At 36.2% G+C, this 17,317-nt stretch overlaps 1 protein-coding gene across 1 annotated transcript in view; it reads right to left on the reverse strand.

The window, feature by feature from the left end:
- The window catches only part of LOC116091719 (olfactory receptor 4A5-like), a 7,318-nt gene extending 1,767 nt beyond the window's left edge, over positions 1–5,551 (reverse strand). Inside the window, exons 1-2 of the mRNA XM_031373230.1 lie at positions 5,531–5,551; positions 4,067–4,186 (exon numbers count right to left, since the gene is read on the reverse strand). Of these exons, the coding sequence (XP_031229090.1) occupies positions 4,067–4,186; positions 5,531–5,551 (141 nt within the window). The remainder of the gene's footprint in view (positions 1–4,066; positions 4,187–5,530) is intronic.
- Positions 5,552–17,317: the final 11,766 nt, after the last annotated feature.

Consider the following 17,317-nt stretch of genomic DNA (forward strand, 5'->3'; position numbering starts at 1 on the left):
GTCTTATGGGTCTGACCTAGGTCCTCTGCATTTAAGTTATGGTTGTGTTGCTTTGGTGTTTTTGTGGGCATCCTAACAGTGGAAGTGGAGGTGTCTCTGATTCTTTTACCTGAGCTTGGCATACTTTTCCTCCCACTGAGTCACCTCATCCAGTCTCGATGTGAGTGTTTGTGCCTAGTCATATTATAATTTGTTATGATATGTTTGATTGATATCCCAAGAAGGACTGGATTTTTTGTTGTGGTGGTGGTTTTTTGTTTGTTTGTTTTTTAAGGGAAGTGGAGGAGGAGTGGATATGAGGAAGGGGAGGCAACTGGAAAAACTGCTGGGAAGGAAAACTGAAGTTGGGATATAATGCATGTAAAAAAGCAATTACTAATATAAAAAAGTAATCAGCTAAATGTTACATGGGCCTATTACTTTGTATTCCTTTGCCTGATTTTTTAAAAAGATTATATTTATGACCCTGGTTTTTAAAATTTTCAATTAGGCAAGTTAAATAAATTCATGACTATGGCACCTGCTATGTTAGAAGCTACTATGTTAGAATTGTTTCTATTTAAACATATTTGTTTTGGTATAAATATATTTATAATAACATAATATTTACCTATTTTTAAACAGAAGCAAATAAACACAAAGATACTGTAGATGAATATGAAGGGAGATGTGCACACTTTTCAGACAGTCAGACAGACAGACACACACACATATGCACCCACTCATGAATTGTAATGTAGAGTGACAAGCCTAACCAAAGGAAGACTAGAAATAAAATAAGAAAAGCAATTCTAGGGAAGATAAAATAAAACAGGAACCAGAGAGAATCTGTTATTTCACTAGATAGCAGCCATGATGTGCCTCTTACATGTCTCATTCACATAAATGCTTCGTCCCATCGGGAGATCCTCCTTGAAGAAACAGGCTGACAAAGGTACACACAGGACATAAAGCTGTGAAAGGATTACTGCCAGTTCTCCTTAAGTTACAGCCTATTTTGTGTATGTTTATTTCTTCTTAACTTTGGGTTCTAGTTTTAATAAGTTAGAGGTTCTACCAAAAAATGTAATTATTGTTTAATTATGTACTTATTTTGTTTTTTTGTTTGTTTGTTTGTTTTTCAAGACAGGGTTTCTCTGTTATAGCTCTGGCTGTCCTGGAGCTCACTCTGTAGACCAGGCTGGCCTCGAACTCAGAAATTTGTCTGCCTCTGCCTCCCAAGTGCTGGGATTAAAGGCGGGCACCACCACCGCCCGGCAATTATGTACTTATTTATATAGCAGAGTAAAGACTAGTATTCAAAGTATAGTTTATTGTGTCAATTATCAAATATTTGGCAGCAAAAAATTGAAGAATAGTCTCAACATGCTTGTAAATTAAATTCTTAATATCTTTAAAATATTAACACAGATTATTAAGAATATTTTTTCTCAAAGAGCAAGGAGGGGTACTGGGAAGTTGAGGGATGATAGCAGAGAGAAATGTAGTAATTATATTATAATCTTAAATATAAAAGAAAAATAATGTTTTTTTCAAAATAAAATATACATTGGCAAAATTACCACATGAAATATTTTTTAATAACAATTTTAAATGTTTAGTTAACATCAATTATGCACTATCCTGGGTATGAGTTTGTCTCTGAATACATACTAACATGCTTGTTTTGCCATTTAGATTACATAACTTTCAAGGTCATCGTAGATATTTTTTTTCTTTTACATTGTAGCATAGTTGTTAAGACATATATTTTTTGAATTCACATATCTAAAACAAATTATATATAAATGTATTGAGAAAAATACCTCATAAAGAAATATATTAGGTACTAAACTTATTGATTTGTCTGTTACTTATTTAGCATATATACATTGTTGTTATTAATACAAAAATACTTGTCAAACATAAACCTCAAAGAGACTCTGTTTGGTATTTTCCAATAAAATTCTGCATTTGGTAAATTTGCTATTGAATCCAGTTGTCCCAAGAGAGAATATATGGTATTTTAGCCATTTATTATATTTCAAGGTATCATAGGAATTTATCTTGCATCATTCTCAGTTATTGTGTAAATGTGTAATTTGGGACTTGTCCTGAGTCTATAAAATTAATGTATCTTTCACTTTTGTAGCTATAGTGTGATAATGAAATACATGAATAACATGCATAGGTCCAGAAATAATCATAATTGATAACTATTTACCTAAAGTAGAAGCAAATACACATAGAGATACTATAGATGAATATAAGGGAGACGTGCTCACTTTTCAGACAGACACACTGACATACACACACACACGCACACACACACACCCAGAGACATACACATACATGAATTGTAGTATAGAGTGACAAGCCTAACCAAAGGAAGACTAGAAACAAAATAAGAAAAGCAGTTCTAGCACATAAAAGCTCCCCATTAACAATAACAGCTTCCCATTAACTCATTGTTCCAGAGAGGTATGAAACAGCCAAGTGAACATCTGTAATACAAAATCATGTAAAATAGACATTCAGTATATAACAGTAGATAAAAATCCTTACCTGCTATGAAACAAAAGCTTCTTGTAGAAATAAAGATATATATTTTCATTGCTGTGTAAAATTGGATCTGTTAGGGAAATCAACCTAATGTGGAACATTATTTCCTATATTGAATATACAAACTAAACATTCAGCAACATAATTTTTCTTTAAAAAAATAACGCAATTTTTCTCTCAATCATTTCTTGTGAAATAATGAAAATTGACTCTGCTATGAGAACTCCTGATTGATGTGTTTACATTTAACTGCCTAAGTGTTAGTCCCTCTATTTACTAACCCAAAACTTCAAGTTAATTTCTTAGAAAAGCTGATTGAAGGTTTTCCACAAGTATAAGCAGACTTCAATTTTATTTTCAAGAATCATATTTTTAAGGAAATACATCTTCCTTCCTAATTAGAACACCTATTTGAATATCTGCACAATTTTACCAAGAAAATTCAAACCTTACACAAAAATCTGGGAGCAGTCATGGATTTGAGAAGAGAGCATGCTAGTTTGAGGACTGGGGTCCAACTAAAGCATCCTCTTGCTTGGACAGAATGGAATTCTCAAAATGCCCTCAGGCCACTCTGGCTGAAGGACAACTCCTTCCTTTATATGTGCAGATATAGGCTATGGCTTTTACATCATCACTAGTTTAACGTTAAGAGACAAGAGACTGCAATCCTAATAGATCTATTTGTTAGTCTATTTGGAACAAATTCAAATTCAGCAAGCTCTTCCAAACAAGTTTCTTCCCTGGTCAAGTCTCTAGAGGGGAGAGGGCTGCCAAGAGATTCTGAATTATTTGTCATAATAATGAACCTATAAGATGAAGTGAAAATTTCTGATCTGTAATGATTGATAATATATGAATTGTAAATGATCAAGTATTTAGCAAGTCCTGTAGTATTTAGAACATTTTGAAGGAGAGAGCATGCCCATCCACTCCATACTCTCCAACCACCAAGCATACATTGGCATTCCTCTGTGAGACTCACTCCAAGAAGCTCTGTGTATAAAGCCAGAGAACTCAGAACTTTAGACTGCAGCAGTGATGTGTAGCTCTTCAGAAAACAGACTGTAAGTTGTGCACTGTTAGACTTGTAGGCTTGGTTTAAGCTCTGACTCTGAGTCAGAAGAAGTTGTAAGGATGTTTATGGTGTCAATCATTTCACTTCTTTTCAGTATACTATGAATTGAATAATATAGTGAATGCTGTACATTATGAATGGTATAACAAACTGAAGACATGGCAAACAATTATTTTCAATGCATGTACTGTGCCTGAAGGCTTCCACTGTTATTCCTTTATCTTGGCACTCCATCAGCTCCAGTGAACAGATATAGTATGCTTAGATAGACACTGGATCTTTGATGTCATAAACACCCATGTAAAGAAGCTTCATTACAAGTTGTCTGTTTTCAACTTACAAAATAAATGAAATAAAACCATCAATCCCAAAGGTTATATATATTTCTTCTAAGATAAACACTAAACACTATGTAACATATTTAATTCTGTAAAAATTATCAAGACATAAAGTCATCATGATACAAATTATCATTACAGAATTATGAGCTAATATGTATGCCAGAAGAAATGTAGTTGTAAGAAATTTAAAAATTAAATTTTTGTGCCGGGTATTGGTGGCACATGCCTTTAATCCCAGCACTTGGCAGGCAGAGGCAGGCTGAACTCTGAGTTTAAGGCCAGTCTGGTTTACAAAGTGAGTTACAGGATAGCCCGGACTACACAGAGAAACCTTGTCTCGTAAAAACCAAAAAAACAAGAAGAAATTTAAAAATTACGTTTGGAGTTGCTGTACTTATCTCATTTTTCTGACAAATTGAAAGCTGACAATTTCAGAAGAATGTACCACTTAATGAAGTTTTTTAATGGATGCAATTTCCTAAGTCTCTAAACTGAATTCAAAGAACTACTAAGACTTCTTTTAGTCTGAGTGAAGTGAACGTGTTTGTAAACCATATGATGCTTACACTGGGTCAAAATTGGAATTTGCTTCTTTAAGAAAAATATATGGAATGTGAAACTACCCAAGGTGAATAAATATTGTATATAATTTCCCTTCTCCCTGCCCAAAGTGTAAATATGGGGAGTTTTGTACACATTTTGTGGTATTTGTTCTTGGTCTCTTAACTGTGTCAATTAATGTTACCTTCATTCTTTAACTACAGACACTGAGACTCAGCTCTTCAAGTCAAATCAACAACAAAAGCTGGAGGTAGTACTTAAGATCCGGTTTACTGACTCTGTATGTAATATTGTTTCCACTTATAGTTTCTAATCCACAAATCACCGGGTAAGCTAGTGAATTTATTGTCTCTATATGCAAATCTGAAAGTTTCCATCCTTAGTTATTTTTCAAATCTGTGCTAATGAGATAGATAGTTTGAACTTCTTCCCCTGTTGTCTGATTCATTTTCAAAAACTCCTTTCTACAACAATGATAGCAAATGTTCAGAGTCCTTTCTGGCAGATACTTGCATGTTTCATCTGTAAAAGAATAGAGTGAAAATATAACATGTTAAGACTATATTTGCATACTTATGTGAAATAATATATTTACTGTAAATCAGAAAATTTTGTGCCAGTGTTTAGATATAGCCTTTCTGATTACACATTATGAGGTGTCTAATACACATAAATAACAGCTGTTGTTTCAAGAACAGTTTGATTGTTCATTAAATGTTCATCTTAAATTAACTGAAATTCTTTAGAGATGTAAACGAGAAAAAGGTAAATGCAAATTTATTCTATCCATAAAAACCCATAATAGAAATGTTTTTAAAATATGTGCATATTCACAAAGTATAACAGTGGTGCTTGCATGACAGTGTGTGGTATATTTTACCAAAATCAAAAATAATGAAACATCTACAGAGCATCTAGGCATTTTAAAATACCATATGTATAGTGACAATTCATTATAATGTGTTATGGTATCCAATTAAAATATATACTTAATATTATGAAATATTACCTTAAAACATATACATGCCATCGTACTTGTTACGCTTTACCATAGGTTTTCTCTATCTTAGAACATATTTCAAAACATAACATAATATTAGATGTTATTGCAATTGTATTTTTTCTAGCACTACTCTATAAAATTGGCCGTGGCACGAAACTCTGTAGATATAACTTAAAGGTATATTTAAGGGTGGTGCAACTCATTCAAAATAAGTAATGATTTCCCATAAATATGTTAATTAGGTTTTCTATTTCTTCATTGGACACTTGTTTCAAATGTAGATATCTACAATACTGCCTTTGATTCTGGAAAAATAATAATTTAGTTTGATGAATGTAAGATTATATTTTGACTGCATCAATCCAGGTATTGTACCCTTCCCCCAGATCTTGCTCTCCCACAGCTAACCCACCTAGGGTGGGGTTTTCTGAGATAAGAGAAGTCTATTGTCCTGCAGATTCTGAAGTTTCCTAAAAGGAGCCACCACCTACTGCATTACTAAGTCTACCTGCCTGACACGTTCCTGACTAGCAACAAGATGCTAATAAGGCGATGAAATCCTGGCATTGAAGGGGATGGTTCCCTTCCCTTTATATAATCAGACTTCTAAGTAAATATCAGACCTTGAACTTTTATCTTTTTTTTTTATCAGACCAGAAACTTTTGGCTTGCTCTCATTATTTCTCTGGTCGCCCTATCCCCAATCCAAGACCCCAACTTTCCTTTCAGAAACCTGGTTCACATAGCTTCTGGCAGCTATAGTTTCCTAAACTATAAAACTGGTGCAGAGAAAGTGGGGTCTGAACCTGGAAAACTCTACTGAGGGGTCCCTGTCTGGAGTTCCACAGAAAATGGAAGAAGATGGCACCCAGCACAGTAAGCAACTTACAGTATTGATGCTAGTGCTGGCCTTAAACTTCATCTTTTGAAAGTGTTGCTGTAGTTATGAAAAGATACTGGCTAAGTTGGGACAGTGCTGGCTGACCAGGCATTGATCTCACTTAGGGGTTGACAGTGAAAATGGGTTTGGAAACTTCCAAGCAGGCATTTGTCTGCAGCCTTCAAGAGCTGCTTCAGGCAAGAGGAATAGGGTTTGAAGAACAATTATTAGAAGATCTTTTAGATCAGATAGATTCTTGCTGCCCATGGTTTCAAGAAGTAAGAACTTCTAGATAAGAGAACCTGGGAGAAAGCTGGAGAAGCTCTAGGAAACACCCAGGTGGATAATTTTACCCTCTGCCTCTGAGCACTTGTGAAAAATATCATAAATGAAGAAAGCTTGCAGGCATCAGATAGTGCCCAGGGAGAGCTTGAAGAATTTCAGAAAGAACATCTGCCAGAGAGGGCTTCCTCAGAAAAGGGCCTTTACAACCCTAAATTAGAAAGGCATAGGGATTCTAATGATGAGCTAACTTTAGACAAGGAAGCTCATTCAGAAAAAGGAGCTGCCAAATATCATGAGGAGGGTTAGCCTCCTTGCACACCTTCTGCTCCACCTATGGCCATCTCTTTAGCAGGAGATGCTACCCAAATGGACATGCAACTAAGTAATTTAGAATTTGAAATTAAGTTGCAGAAATTGACTAACGAGCTATAGGAGCTAAAAATGGTGTCAAGTACAGAAAAGAACAGCTACTCTGAGGTATATCAATCACCCTTAGAAAGAGCTGTGAGTCAGGCTCTCAGGAAAGGGCAGGACACATCTGCTAGCTTTCCCTATTGTTGAGGTAATTGATCAGCAATACAATAGAGTCACACAATATCAGACTTTAGAGTTCAAGGTGATAAAAGAGTTAAAAACAGCTGTGACAGAGTATGACCCTACAGCTCCCTTTACAAAAGGTTTATTGGATACTGTGATGGAGTCAAATTTAACCCCCCAAGATTGGAAGACTCTATGTAAGGCTACTTTGTCAGAAGGAAATTTACTCTGGAGTTCTGAGAGGTGTGAAGCCACTAAGAAAACTGCCACATTGAATGCTCAGACAGGGAACCCAGATTGGGATATTAAAATGCTTTTAGGAGAAGGTCAATATGAAGACAATGCTAATCAGATTGGGTTTCCTGTCAGAGTGTATGCTCAAGTTGCAATGGTGGCCTGCCATGATTGGAATCAGTTACTGAATAAAGGTGATCTCAGTAGAAGTTTTGCCAGCATCAGACAAGCCCTTGATGAACTTTACCAGGATTTTGTGGATAGGCTACTAAAAATAGCTAGTAGAATTCTTGGAGATTCTCAAGCAGGGAATCCTTTTGTTACACTGTTGGCATATGTAATGAGAATATTACATAGAGAATTACTCCATTACATAGAGAATGCTAACGCAGCATGTTGAGCTGCTATTTGGCCATACAAAGGACAGACAGATAGCTGGACAGACAGATAGCCTACATCACATCACAGATTCATCTTTGTGCAGAGATTGGGCCTTCTTATGATCAGGGCTTGGCCCTGGCTACTTCTTTACAAAGAACCATGGTGCAAGCAATACTTGCACAGAAGTGAGGGAATAAAGTACGTTTTAAATGTGGAAGTTTGGGTCATTTTAAAAATGATTGTCTTAGGAATACAGGCGCTTCAAGCTGGCAATCAGGCTATGCTCCAGGAGTTTGTCCTCGATGCAGGAGGGGTAAACACTGGGCCAGGGAATGTAAATCTAAGACAGATATTCAAGGCTGTCCCATGTCGGGAAACGAGTAGAGGGTTGTGCCAATAACCCAAAACAAAACTCTAAACTTCTAACCTGGAGAAATGAGGAGGGCAATTCAGGAAAAATTCAGCCTTATGTTATGTCAAATGTGCCTGTTTCCCTTTGGGGAAGAGATCTCTTGTCACAGGTGGGCCTTATAATGTGTAGTCCTAGTGAAGTCCTAAGCAGATGCTAGGACAAGAATTTTTGTCTGGTAAGGGGCTAGGAAAGGAAGGACAAGACATTAAGACATTTGAAGGTCCTAAGCCTGACTCTAACACCAGAGGCTTGGGGTATTTTCTGTAATGGCCACTATCTTGCCTACATCACGTGCTAATAAAATTCAATGACTTAATAATATTCCAGTGTGGGTTGATCAGTGGTCATCTAAAAAAAAGGTAGAAGCTACTTCTTTGCTAGTGCAGGAACAATTAGAGGCAGGCCATCTAAGAGAATCTCAATCTCCTTGGAATACTCCAATATTTGTGATCAAGAAAAAATCTGGCAAATGGAGATTGTTACAGAAGCTAATGAAACCATGGTACCTATGGGAACTTTACAACCTGGGCTTTCATCTCCAGTAGCTATTCCTGAAGGATATTATAAAATAGTGGTATATTTGAAAGAGTGTTTCTTTACTATTCCTTTGCACCTGAGGATTGTAAGAGATTTGCTCTCAGTGTTCCTTCTATTAATTTTAAGGAACCTATGCAAAGATATCAATGGACAGTTCTTCTTCAGGGCATGTCTAATAGTTCTACTTTATGTCAAAAGTTTGTGGCACAAGCCATTGAGCCTGTAAGACAGCAATGGCCAATGATTTATATCATCCACTACACAGATGATGTCTTATTAACAGAAAAAGATCTTCAGGACTTGCTTTTATGCTATAGGGAATTACAACATGCCTTAGCTGATAAAAGACTGCAAATAGCTCCAGAAAAGGTACAAACTCAGGATCCTTATAATTGTTTGGGCTTTACACTTACAAATCAAGCCATTTTTCCCCAGAAGATAGTTATTCACAGGGACAGTTTAAAAACATTAAATGATTTTCAAAAATTGTTAGGTGATATCAATTGTCTTTGTCCTATTTAAAGCTTACTATAGGGGAATTAAAACCTTTATTTGATATTCTTAATGGGAGTCCTGATCCTACCTCCCCTATATCTTTAACTTCAGGAGGATTGCTGGCCTTACAGCAATTGAAAGAGCTATTAAAAAACTATTTGCTACTTATATACATTATTCTTTGCCTTTATATTTGTTGATTTTTAATACAACTCATGTGCCTACAGCATTGTTGTGGTAAAGAGTTCTTCTTATGTGGATACATTCAAAAATATCTCCTAAACATAATATCTTACCATATCATGAGGCAGTAGCCCATATGATTGTACTTGGAAGGAAGCAGGTGCTGACTTATTTTGGCAAAGAGCCATACATCATTGTTCAGCCTTTTACTGTAGATCAAGATACCTGGCTGAAGCAGCATATTATAGATTATTTGCTTACTCAGATAGGATTCAAAGGAACTGTAGATAATCATTATCCTCAAGATAGGTTGCTAAAATTTTTAAATGTACATAAGGTAATATTTCCTAATATGACATCTTTACAGCCTCTGTGTAATGCTCTTTTGATTTTTACTGATGGCTTCTCTAAAGGACAAGCTGGGTATCTTATGAATAACCAACAGGTAGTCATAGAAACTCCTGGCATCTCAGCTCAGTTAGCAGAGCTGACAGTGGTACTAAATGTTTTCAGTCTATCAGTAAAGATATTTTAATCTTTTTACTGATAGTTTATATGTGGCTCAGTCTGTTACTTTATTACAAACATGTGGTACATTTACTTTTAATACAGCAACAGTATTTCTGTTTTTGCAATTGCAAAATGTCATTCTTGCTCGAAAAAATCCATTTTATATTGGTCATATATGAGCTCATTCTGGCCTTCCTGGACCTTTAGCTGCAGACGGAGTTTGCATTGACAGAGCTCTAATAGGAGAAGCCTTAGTTTCAGATCCTGTTGCATTGGCCAGATGTGATCATCATAAATTTCATCTTTCTAGCCATATTTTAACATAAAGTATGTTTATAAAGTATGTTTAGCTCTGACATAAGTTCACTAAGGAGCAGGCAAGAATGATTGTAAAACAATGCCCTAACTGTCATACATTATCTCCAGTTCTGCACTTAGGAGTCAATCCACAAGGCCTTATGCGTAATCATATTTTGCAAATGGATATAACTCATTATGCAGAATTTGGAAATATATACTTGTTTGTATTGATACTTGTTCAGGATTACTTTTTGCTTCTCAACATATGGAAGAACCCTCTAGAAATGTAATTGATCATTGTTTATAAGCCTTTAATGCTGTGGGATTACCTAAAGTCATTAAGACAGATAATGAACCAGCCTATACTGGCAAAAATTTTATATCATTTTGTAAGGAATTTAGTGTTGAGCATAAAAAAAGGAATTCCTTATAACCCAATGGGACAAGGAATTGTTGAACATGCACATCACATTCTGAAAAATTGGCTTGTAATAACAGAAAAAGGGGAAATATACCCTCCAAAATCACCACAAGCACATCTCGCTTTTGTCTCATTTGTTTTAAAGTTTTTTACAAGATGATGCTAAAGGTCAGTCTGATGCAGATCACCACAGGCATCCACTCACTTCCAATTCACATGCCACGATTAAATGGTGGGACTCACAAACTAACATGTAGAATGTTCCAGATCCCGTTTTATGATTGGGGAGAGGTTCTGTTTGTGTTTTCTCACAAAAAGAAGACAGGGCACTATGGCAGCCTCAAAGATTGGTTTTTCAAGTGGATACAGATCCTGAGTCTTCTAGTAAGTATGATTCCAATTAAAATGATGGCTAAAAATCTTTATTAGCCAGCAAAATTAACTTGCAGATATAGCCTCCACTATTTTCCTGAGAGTTAACAGATATTTTGTTGATTCTCAAAGCCATTTCCCCCACACTGGGAGGCCAGGCCTTGAGTAGGATCCTTACTCATTTGCAACTGAATTGAGTACCTGGGATATCCTCACAGATAATGTTAATCTTGTTGCTTTGAAACTTTTTACTTTGTATTTCAAGCAAGTCTGTTACCAACATGCAGGCTTGGACTTCAGAAAAGCTCAGATGTGCCAGTTATTCATTGTGATTCATTATCATAGACTTGATTTAGCTGATAGAGGGCTTGCCGAACCTGAGGTTGACAATTCTCCTTTAGTAGCTGCACAGGATTCAGACCTGTGCATACTGTTTTTAGATAAAATGAATCTAGTGTAGGTACCAGCATAAGCTTCAAAGCTAAGCACCACAGGGGAAGGTCCCACTCTGGCCGTCTCTGGATTCCCCAAGAGACAAACCTGGTTGCAAAGTTGGTATCTACTTTTTAAGCTTATCTTAAGGATTTTTCTAAAGGCTCTGCTTCCCTTCCACAAAAGATACTAAGAGCCATGACTGTGGGATGTAATGGTAATCCAACACATGGGAGGAATCAGATCAATGCTCCCCATGCTGGTTAATGCCCACTCATCCAAGGATGAGGCAACTATACTATCACCTCAGTTCCTTGGGGCCTCTATTAAAACAATAAAAAGGGAAGAATCATACCCTTCCCCCAGTCCTTGCTCTACCACAGCTAGTCAACCAAGGGTGGAGTTTTCTGAGATAAGAAAAGTCTATTGTCCTGCCTGTCCTGTCCTGTTCTGGAGCTTCCTACAAGGAGCCACAACCTACTGCATTACTGAGAAGTTCTTGACTAGGAACAAGATGCTAATGAGGCAACAATATCCTAGCATTGAGGGGGATGGCTCCCTTCCCTTTATATATTCAGACTCTAAGTAGACATCGGACCTTGATCAGAAACTTTTGGCTTGGTCTCATTATTTCTCTGGTCTTCCTTTCCCCAATGCAAGACCCTAGCTTTCCTTTCAGAAACCTGGTGTAGCTGCTGGCAAGTACAAAGTATAATGGCAAGTACAGAATGAGAGCACACATATTTACTGAGACTTTAAATCTTACACAAATATACAGCTCCTTTTGAAAGACCCCCAGAACTAGGGAGACCCACGCTCAAGTCTCTGGATAACATGACCACCCAATAAATCATGAGAGACCAAACTTGCTGCAATCACATGAGGTTTATTGGGGTAAGCCAGATCTGGGGTCAAACTCATAGCCTGGCAGGCCAGAGGGGTTTGACCAGCAACACAAGAAGTGAGGGGTATTTAAAGGGAAAAATCACAAACTAGGGGGGTAAAGGGGTTACCAAGGAAACATAACCAGAGAACAGTGGAAAATTCTAAAGAGACCCAGCCCCTATTTGAGTCAGGGTCATAAGGAAAATGTCCTACACACTCTTTATTTACAAGAATGTGGTCTGGTCAATGTTATTCACTTTATGGCTGACCATTTCCTAGAACTACCCAGATGACTCATATCCTGCCTTTTGTTCTTGGGCCTAACTAGGGGGAACCTTTGTGGCCAACAGGTTTCTGAAATTGGCACGTCTACATTCTTGGCTCATTACAGAGACCTTCTATGTCCTTTAAGTAACGGTTATAGAGTATGCATGCATTTCTATTAATACATTTCCCTTTTCATTACCACGCTTTTTCCCAAATTGCTAAATCTCCCAGTCTTTCACTTTTACTTGCATTAAGTATAAATATATTCTTTCCATTTAAATGCATTTTAGTTTACATTGTGGATTTACCTATATTTGACTTCAAAAGTAAAGTTGAATTACTTCGTGTGCCATCTCATGTGAGAAGTCTTGTTGAGAATTTGCAAGAAAAACCAAATTAAAGCTTCATTCATTTACTCAAAAATAAGGCTTTTATAATATAATTAGTCTGATATGCATAATACTTAATAATCATAAAATTAAACATTTTGCATTCCTGTGGGATTTACATGCCTATACCAATATAGCTTGTGTTTAGTAATTAATGGGTTTTAGTTTATATCTTGAAGCAACATTAATTCCCAAATAGAATGCTTCAACAAGGAAAAGGAAATTAATGATGAACCTCAAAACATTTAACTGAATTGTTCAAGCACTCCCCAAAGCACTTGTTCCAAATTAAATTATCCAAGGATCCATGCCCCAGAGTACTGGTGTATGCTACATACTCATTCCAATGGAGTTTGATTATTCAGAGAAGTACCTGGGAAGACATATCAGCAAAGTGAAATAAAGAAACCTAACAATAAATAACAAATTATTCATCAAAACCAAAAACATTAGGTTGTATAAAAACCAAGTTCTCAATCAACATAAAATTGAAATTTTAAATCTAGAATGTACTAACATGAAAAAAAAAGTTCAAGGCTTTCTATAACCATTGGGTTATGGAAAATGGATAGATCTGGAGAATATCATCCTGAGTGAGGTAACACAATCACAAAAGAACACATATGGTATGTACTCTCTGATAAGTGGTTATTAGCCCAGAAGTTCAGAATACAGGAAGAACAACCCACAAACCACAAGAAACTCAAGAAGAAGGAAGACCAAAATGTGGACATTTCATTCCTTTTTAAAAGAATGAACAAAATATCTATGGAAGGAGTTGCAGAGACTAAATATGGAGCAGAGACTGAAGGAAGGACAATCCAGCCTGATATAGCTGTCTCCTGAGAGGCTCTGACAGTACCTGACTAATACAGAAGTAGAGGCTCACAGCCATCCATTGAACTGAGTACAAGGTCCCCAATGAAAGAGGTAGAGAAAGGATCAAAGGAGCTGAAGGGTTTGCAGCCCATTAGGACAAACAATAATATGAACTAACTAGTACCTCAGAGCTCACAGGAATTCAACCACCAACCAAGGAGTATACATAGTGGGACTAATTGTTCTGGCAGCATGTTATAGTAGAGGATTGCAAATTCAATCATCAATGGGAGGAGAGGCCCTTGGCCCTGTGAAGGTTCTGTGCCCTAGTGTAGGGGAAGGCCAGGGCCAATAAGTGGGAGAGAGTGGTGTGGCAAGCAGGGGGAAGGAGGAAGCAACAAAGATTTGTTCTTGTTGTTTGTTTGTTTGTTTGTTGTTTTTGTTTTTGTTTTTTATGGGAAACTGGGAAAGGAGAAATCATGTGGCCTGTAAATAAAGAAAATATCTAATAAAAAAAAATCTCCCAATCAAAAAAATGCCCAGGGCCAGATGGCTTTAGTGCAGAATTCTTTCTACCTGACCTTCAAAGAAGAGCTAATGCCAACACTTCTCAAACTATTCCATAAAGTAGAAAGAGAAGGAACACTTAGTTCATTCTATGAAGCCACCATTATTCTGATACCTAAACCACACAAAGATTCAAGAAAAAAGAACTTAAGACCAATTATGCTTGTGAATAGCTATATAAAATTACTCAGTCAAAATTTCAGAAACTGAATCCAAATGCACATCAAAGTGATCATTCTCCATGATCAAAAAGGGTTCATCTCAGGGATGCAAGGATGGTTATGGAAACCTATTAATATAATCTACTATATGAAAGCATAATTCAAAGAAAAAAAACACATGATCATCTCATTAGACTCTAGAAAAGTCTTTAAAAAATACAATTCCTCTTCATGTTAAAAGCATTGGAAAAATCAGGAATTCAAGTTCCATACCTAAACATAATAAAAGCAATATACAGAAAATCAGCAGCCAATATCAAATTTAAATAGAGAGATACTTGAAGCAATCCCACTAAAATCAGGGACAAGAAAAGGCTACCCACTCTCAAATATATATTACTCAAAGTTCTAGCTAGAGCAATAAGACAAGAGGAGGAGATCAAAGGGGTACAAACTGGAAAAAGAAAAGTCAAGTTATCACTAATCAGGGGTGATATAATAGTATACATAACCACAAAAATTCTACTAGAGAATTTCTTACATCTGATAAACAACTTCAGCAAAGTGGTTGAATCTAAAATTAGCTGAATCAAATCAGTAACTTTCCTTTATACAAATGATAAATGGGCTGAGAAAGAAAGTAGGGAAATCACACAATAGTCACAGATTATATAACATATCTTGGAGTAACTCTACCCAAACAAGTGAAAGATCTATATGACAAGAACTAAAATCTCTAAAGAAAGAAATTGAAGAAGACCTCAGAAAATGGAGAGATTTCCCATGCTCATAGATTGGTAGGCTTGACAAAGCAAAAATATCCAGCTTCCTGACAACAATCTACATATTCAAAGCAATCCCTACCAAAATTCCAACTCAATTCTTCACATACAAGGAAAGACCAATTCTCAATTTAATATGGGAAAACAAACAACCCAGGAGAGCAAAAACAATTCTTTTTTCATATCTATTAAATTTATATTTTCAACACATAAAATAAAGACCTCTCCACATAAGCATTAATTTTTTTTTTTTTTTTTTTGGTTTTGGTTTTTCAAGACAGGGTTTCTCTGCATAGTCCTGGCTGTCCTGGAATTCACTCTGTAGATCAGGCTGGCCTCGAACTCAGAAATCCACCTGCCTCTGCCTCCCAAGCACTGGGATTAAAGGTGTGCACCACCACTGCCCGGCCATAAGCATTATCTTATGGCTATTGTTCATGTCTGTGGTCACTATTATGTAGAATTAGTTCACTACTAGCTTCTCAGTATCCTCATTTTTGATCTTCTCATAACAGCTTCTTGTATTCAGCTCTATTCCTTCCCCCAGCTTCTCTATGGAGTTTCTTAAGTAATCTTATACATTTTATTTGAATATCAAATCTCATCAATATGCAACTACTTTACAGTTCCACACCATTCCCCTTTTCCAGCTGCATACTTGCACAGTAACTTCTGGTTATATGTATTTAAGTGTCACACAGGTCGAGTTGCTCTGAATTTATCTTTCTATTTATATGCTGACATGGTTCTTTCTGTCTTCTTTGATGGTATTTTTTCAGTTGCTCAACTAACATTTTTGTAAGTTCCATACTGACAGCATTCATTGCAATACTGTGGTATGCAGATTCTGCCTTGAAAAACACAATTAAGTATTTGCAGCAGCTCAGTTATCATTCTCTTTACCCTTTGGATACAATTTGGATATGAAGTGTTGTCACCCAAAGGCTCATGTGTTGAAGTTTTGTCTTTAACTAGTAGATCTGATTATGGAAGCCATGACTTCAGTGGCTTGCTCCATTGATGGATTTTTAATTTGCTGGCATTAAGGGATGGGAGGTTATGGCCTGGTAGAAGAAAGCAGTTCATGTGCATTTAAGGGGTATGTTTTCTTCATGTATTTCTGGCTTAACACTTGCCTCCTGACTGCCATTAAGTAATAGTTTTCCTTCTGTGTACAATCAGGACCAGAACAGTAGACCCAACTGAATAGAGACTGAAATCTCTGTGACCCTGAGCCAAGATAAGCCTTTTCTTCTTTTAAGTCATTATAGTAGATATTTTGTCACAGCAACAAGTCTGACTAACACAGAAAGCCAACATCATATTTTCAAATATATTTTTCATATCTCCTGTTGAGGCTTGCCTCTTAAAAACCATTCTTATATACTGAATTATGTTGATGGATTTCTGAATATTGAACCATCCCTGCATCCCTGGAATGAAGCCTATTTGATCATGATAGATGATGGTTTTGATGTGTTCTCGCGTTAGGTTTGCAAGAATTTTATTGAGTATTTTTGCATGGATTTTCATAAGGGAAATTGGTCTGAAGTTTTCTTTGTTATGTCATATTGCTTAAGACCATGGTCTTCAATAAATAGTTTTCTATCATTGGTTATTTGGCTAGTAAAAATGTTTAATTTCTTACATAATTAGACTTCAGTACCAATACCATATCATAACAAGAAATACAATCCATAATATACTTCTCCAAAAATACATACTGTATAAAATATACAATTTCACATAAGATGATAAATATAAATTCATATTTTTCAATAAAAAAACATTCTTTTTTTTTTTTTGGTTTTTTTGAAACAGTTTTTTTTCTGAATCACCCTGGCTGTCCTGGAACTCGCTCTGGAGCCCAGGCTAGCCTTGAATTTAGAAATACACATGCTTCTGCCTCCCAAGTGATGGGATTAAGCCACCACCACCTGGCTC

This window comes from Mastomys coucha, unplaced genomic scaffold, assembly GCF_008632895.1.
Source record: "Mastomys coucha isolate ucsf_1 unplaced genomic scaffold, UCSF_Mcou_1 pScaffold15, whole genome shotgun sequence".
NCBI classification, from domain to species: Eukaryota; Metazoa; Chordata; class Mammalia; order Rodentia; family Muridae; genus Mastomys; species Mastomys coucha.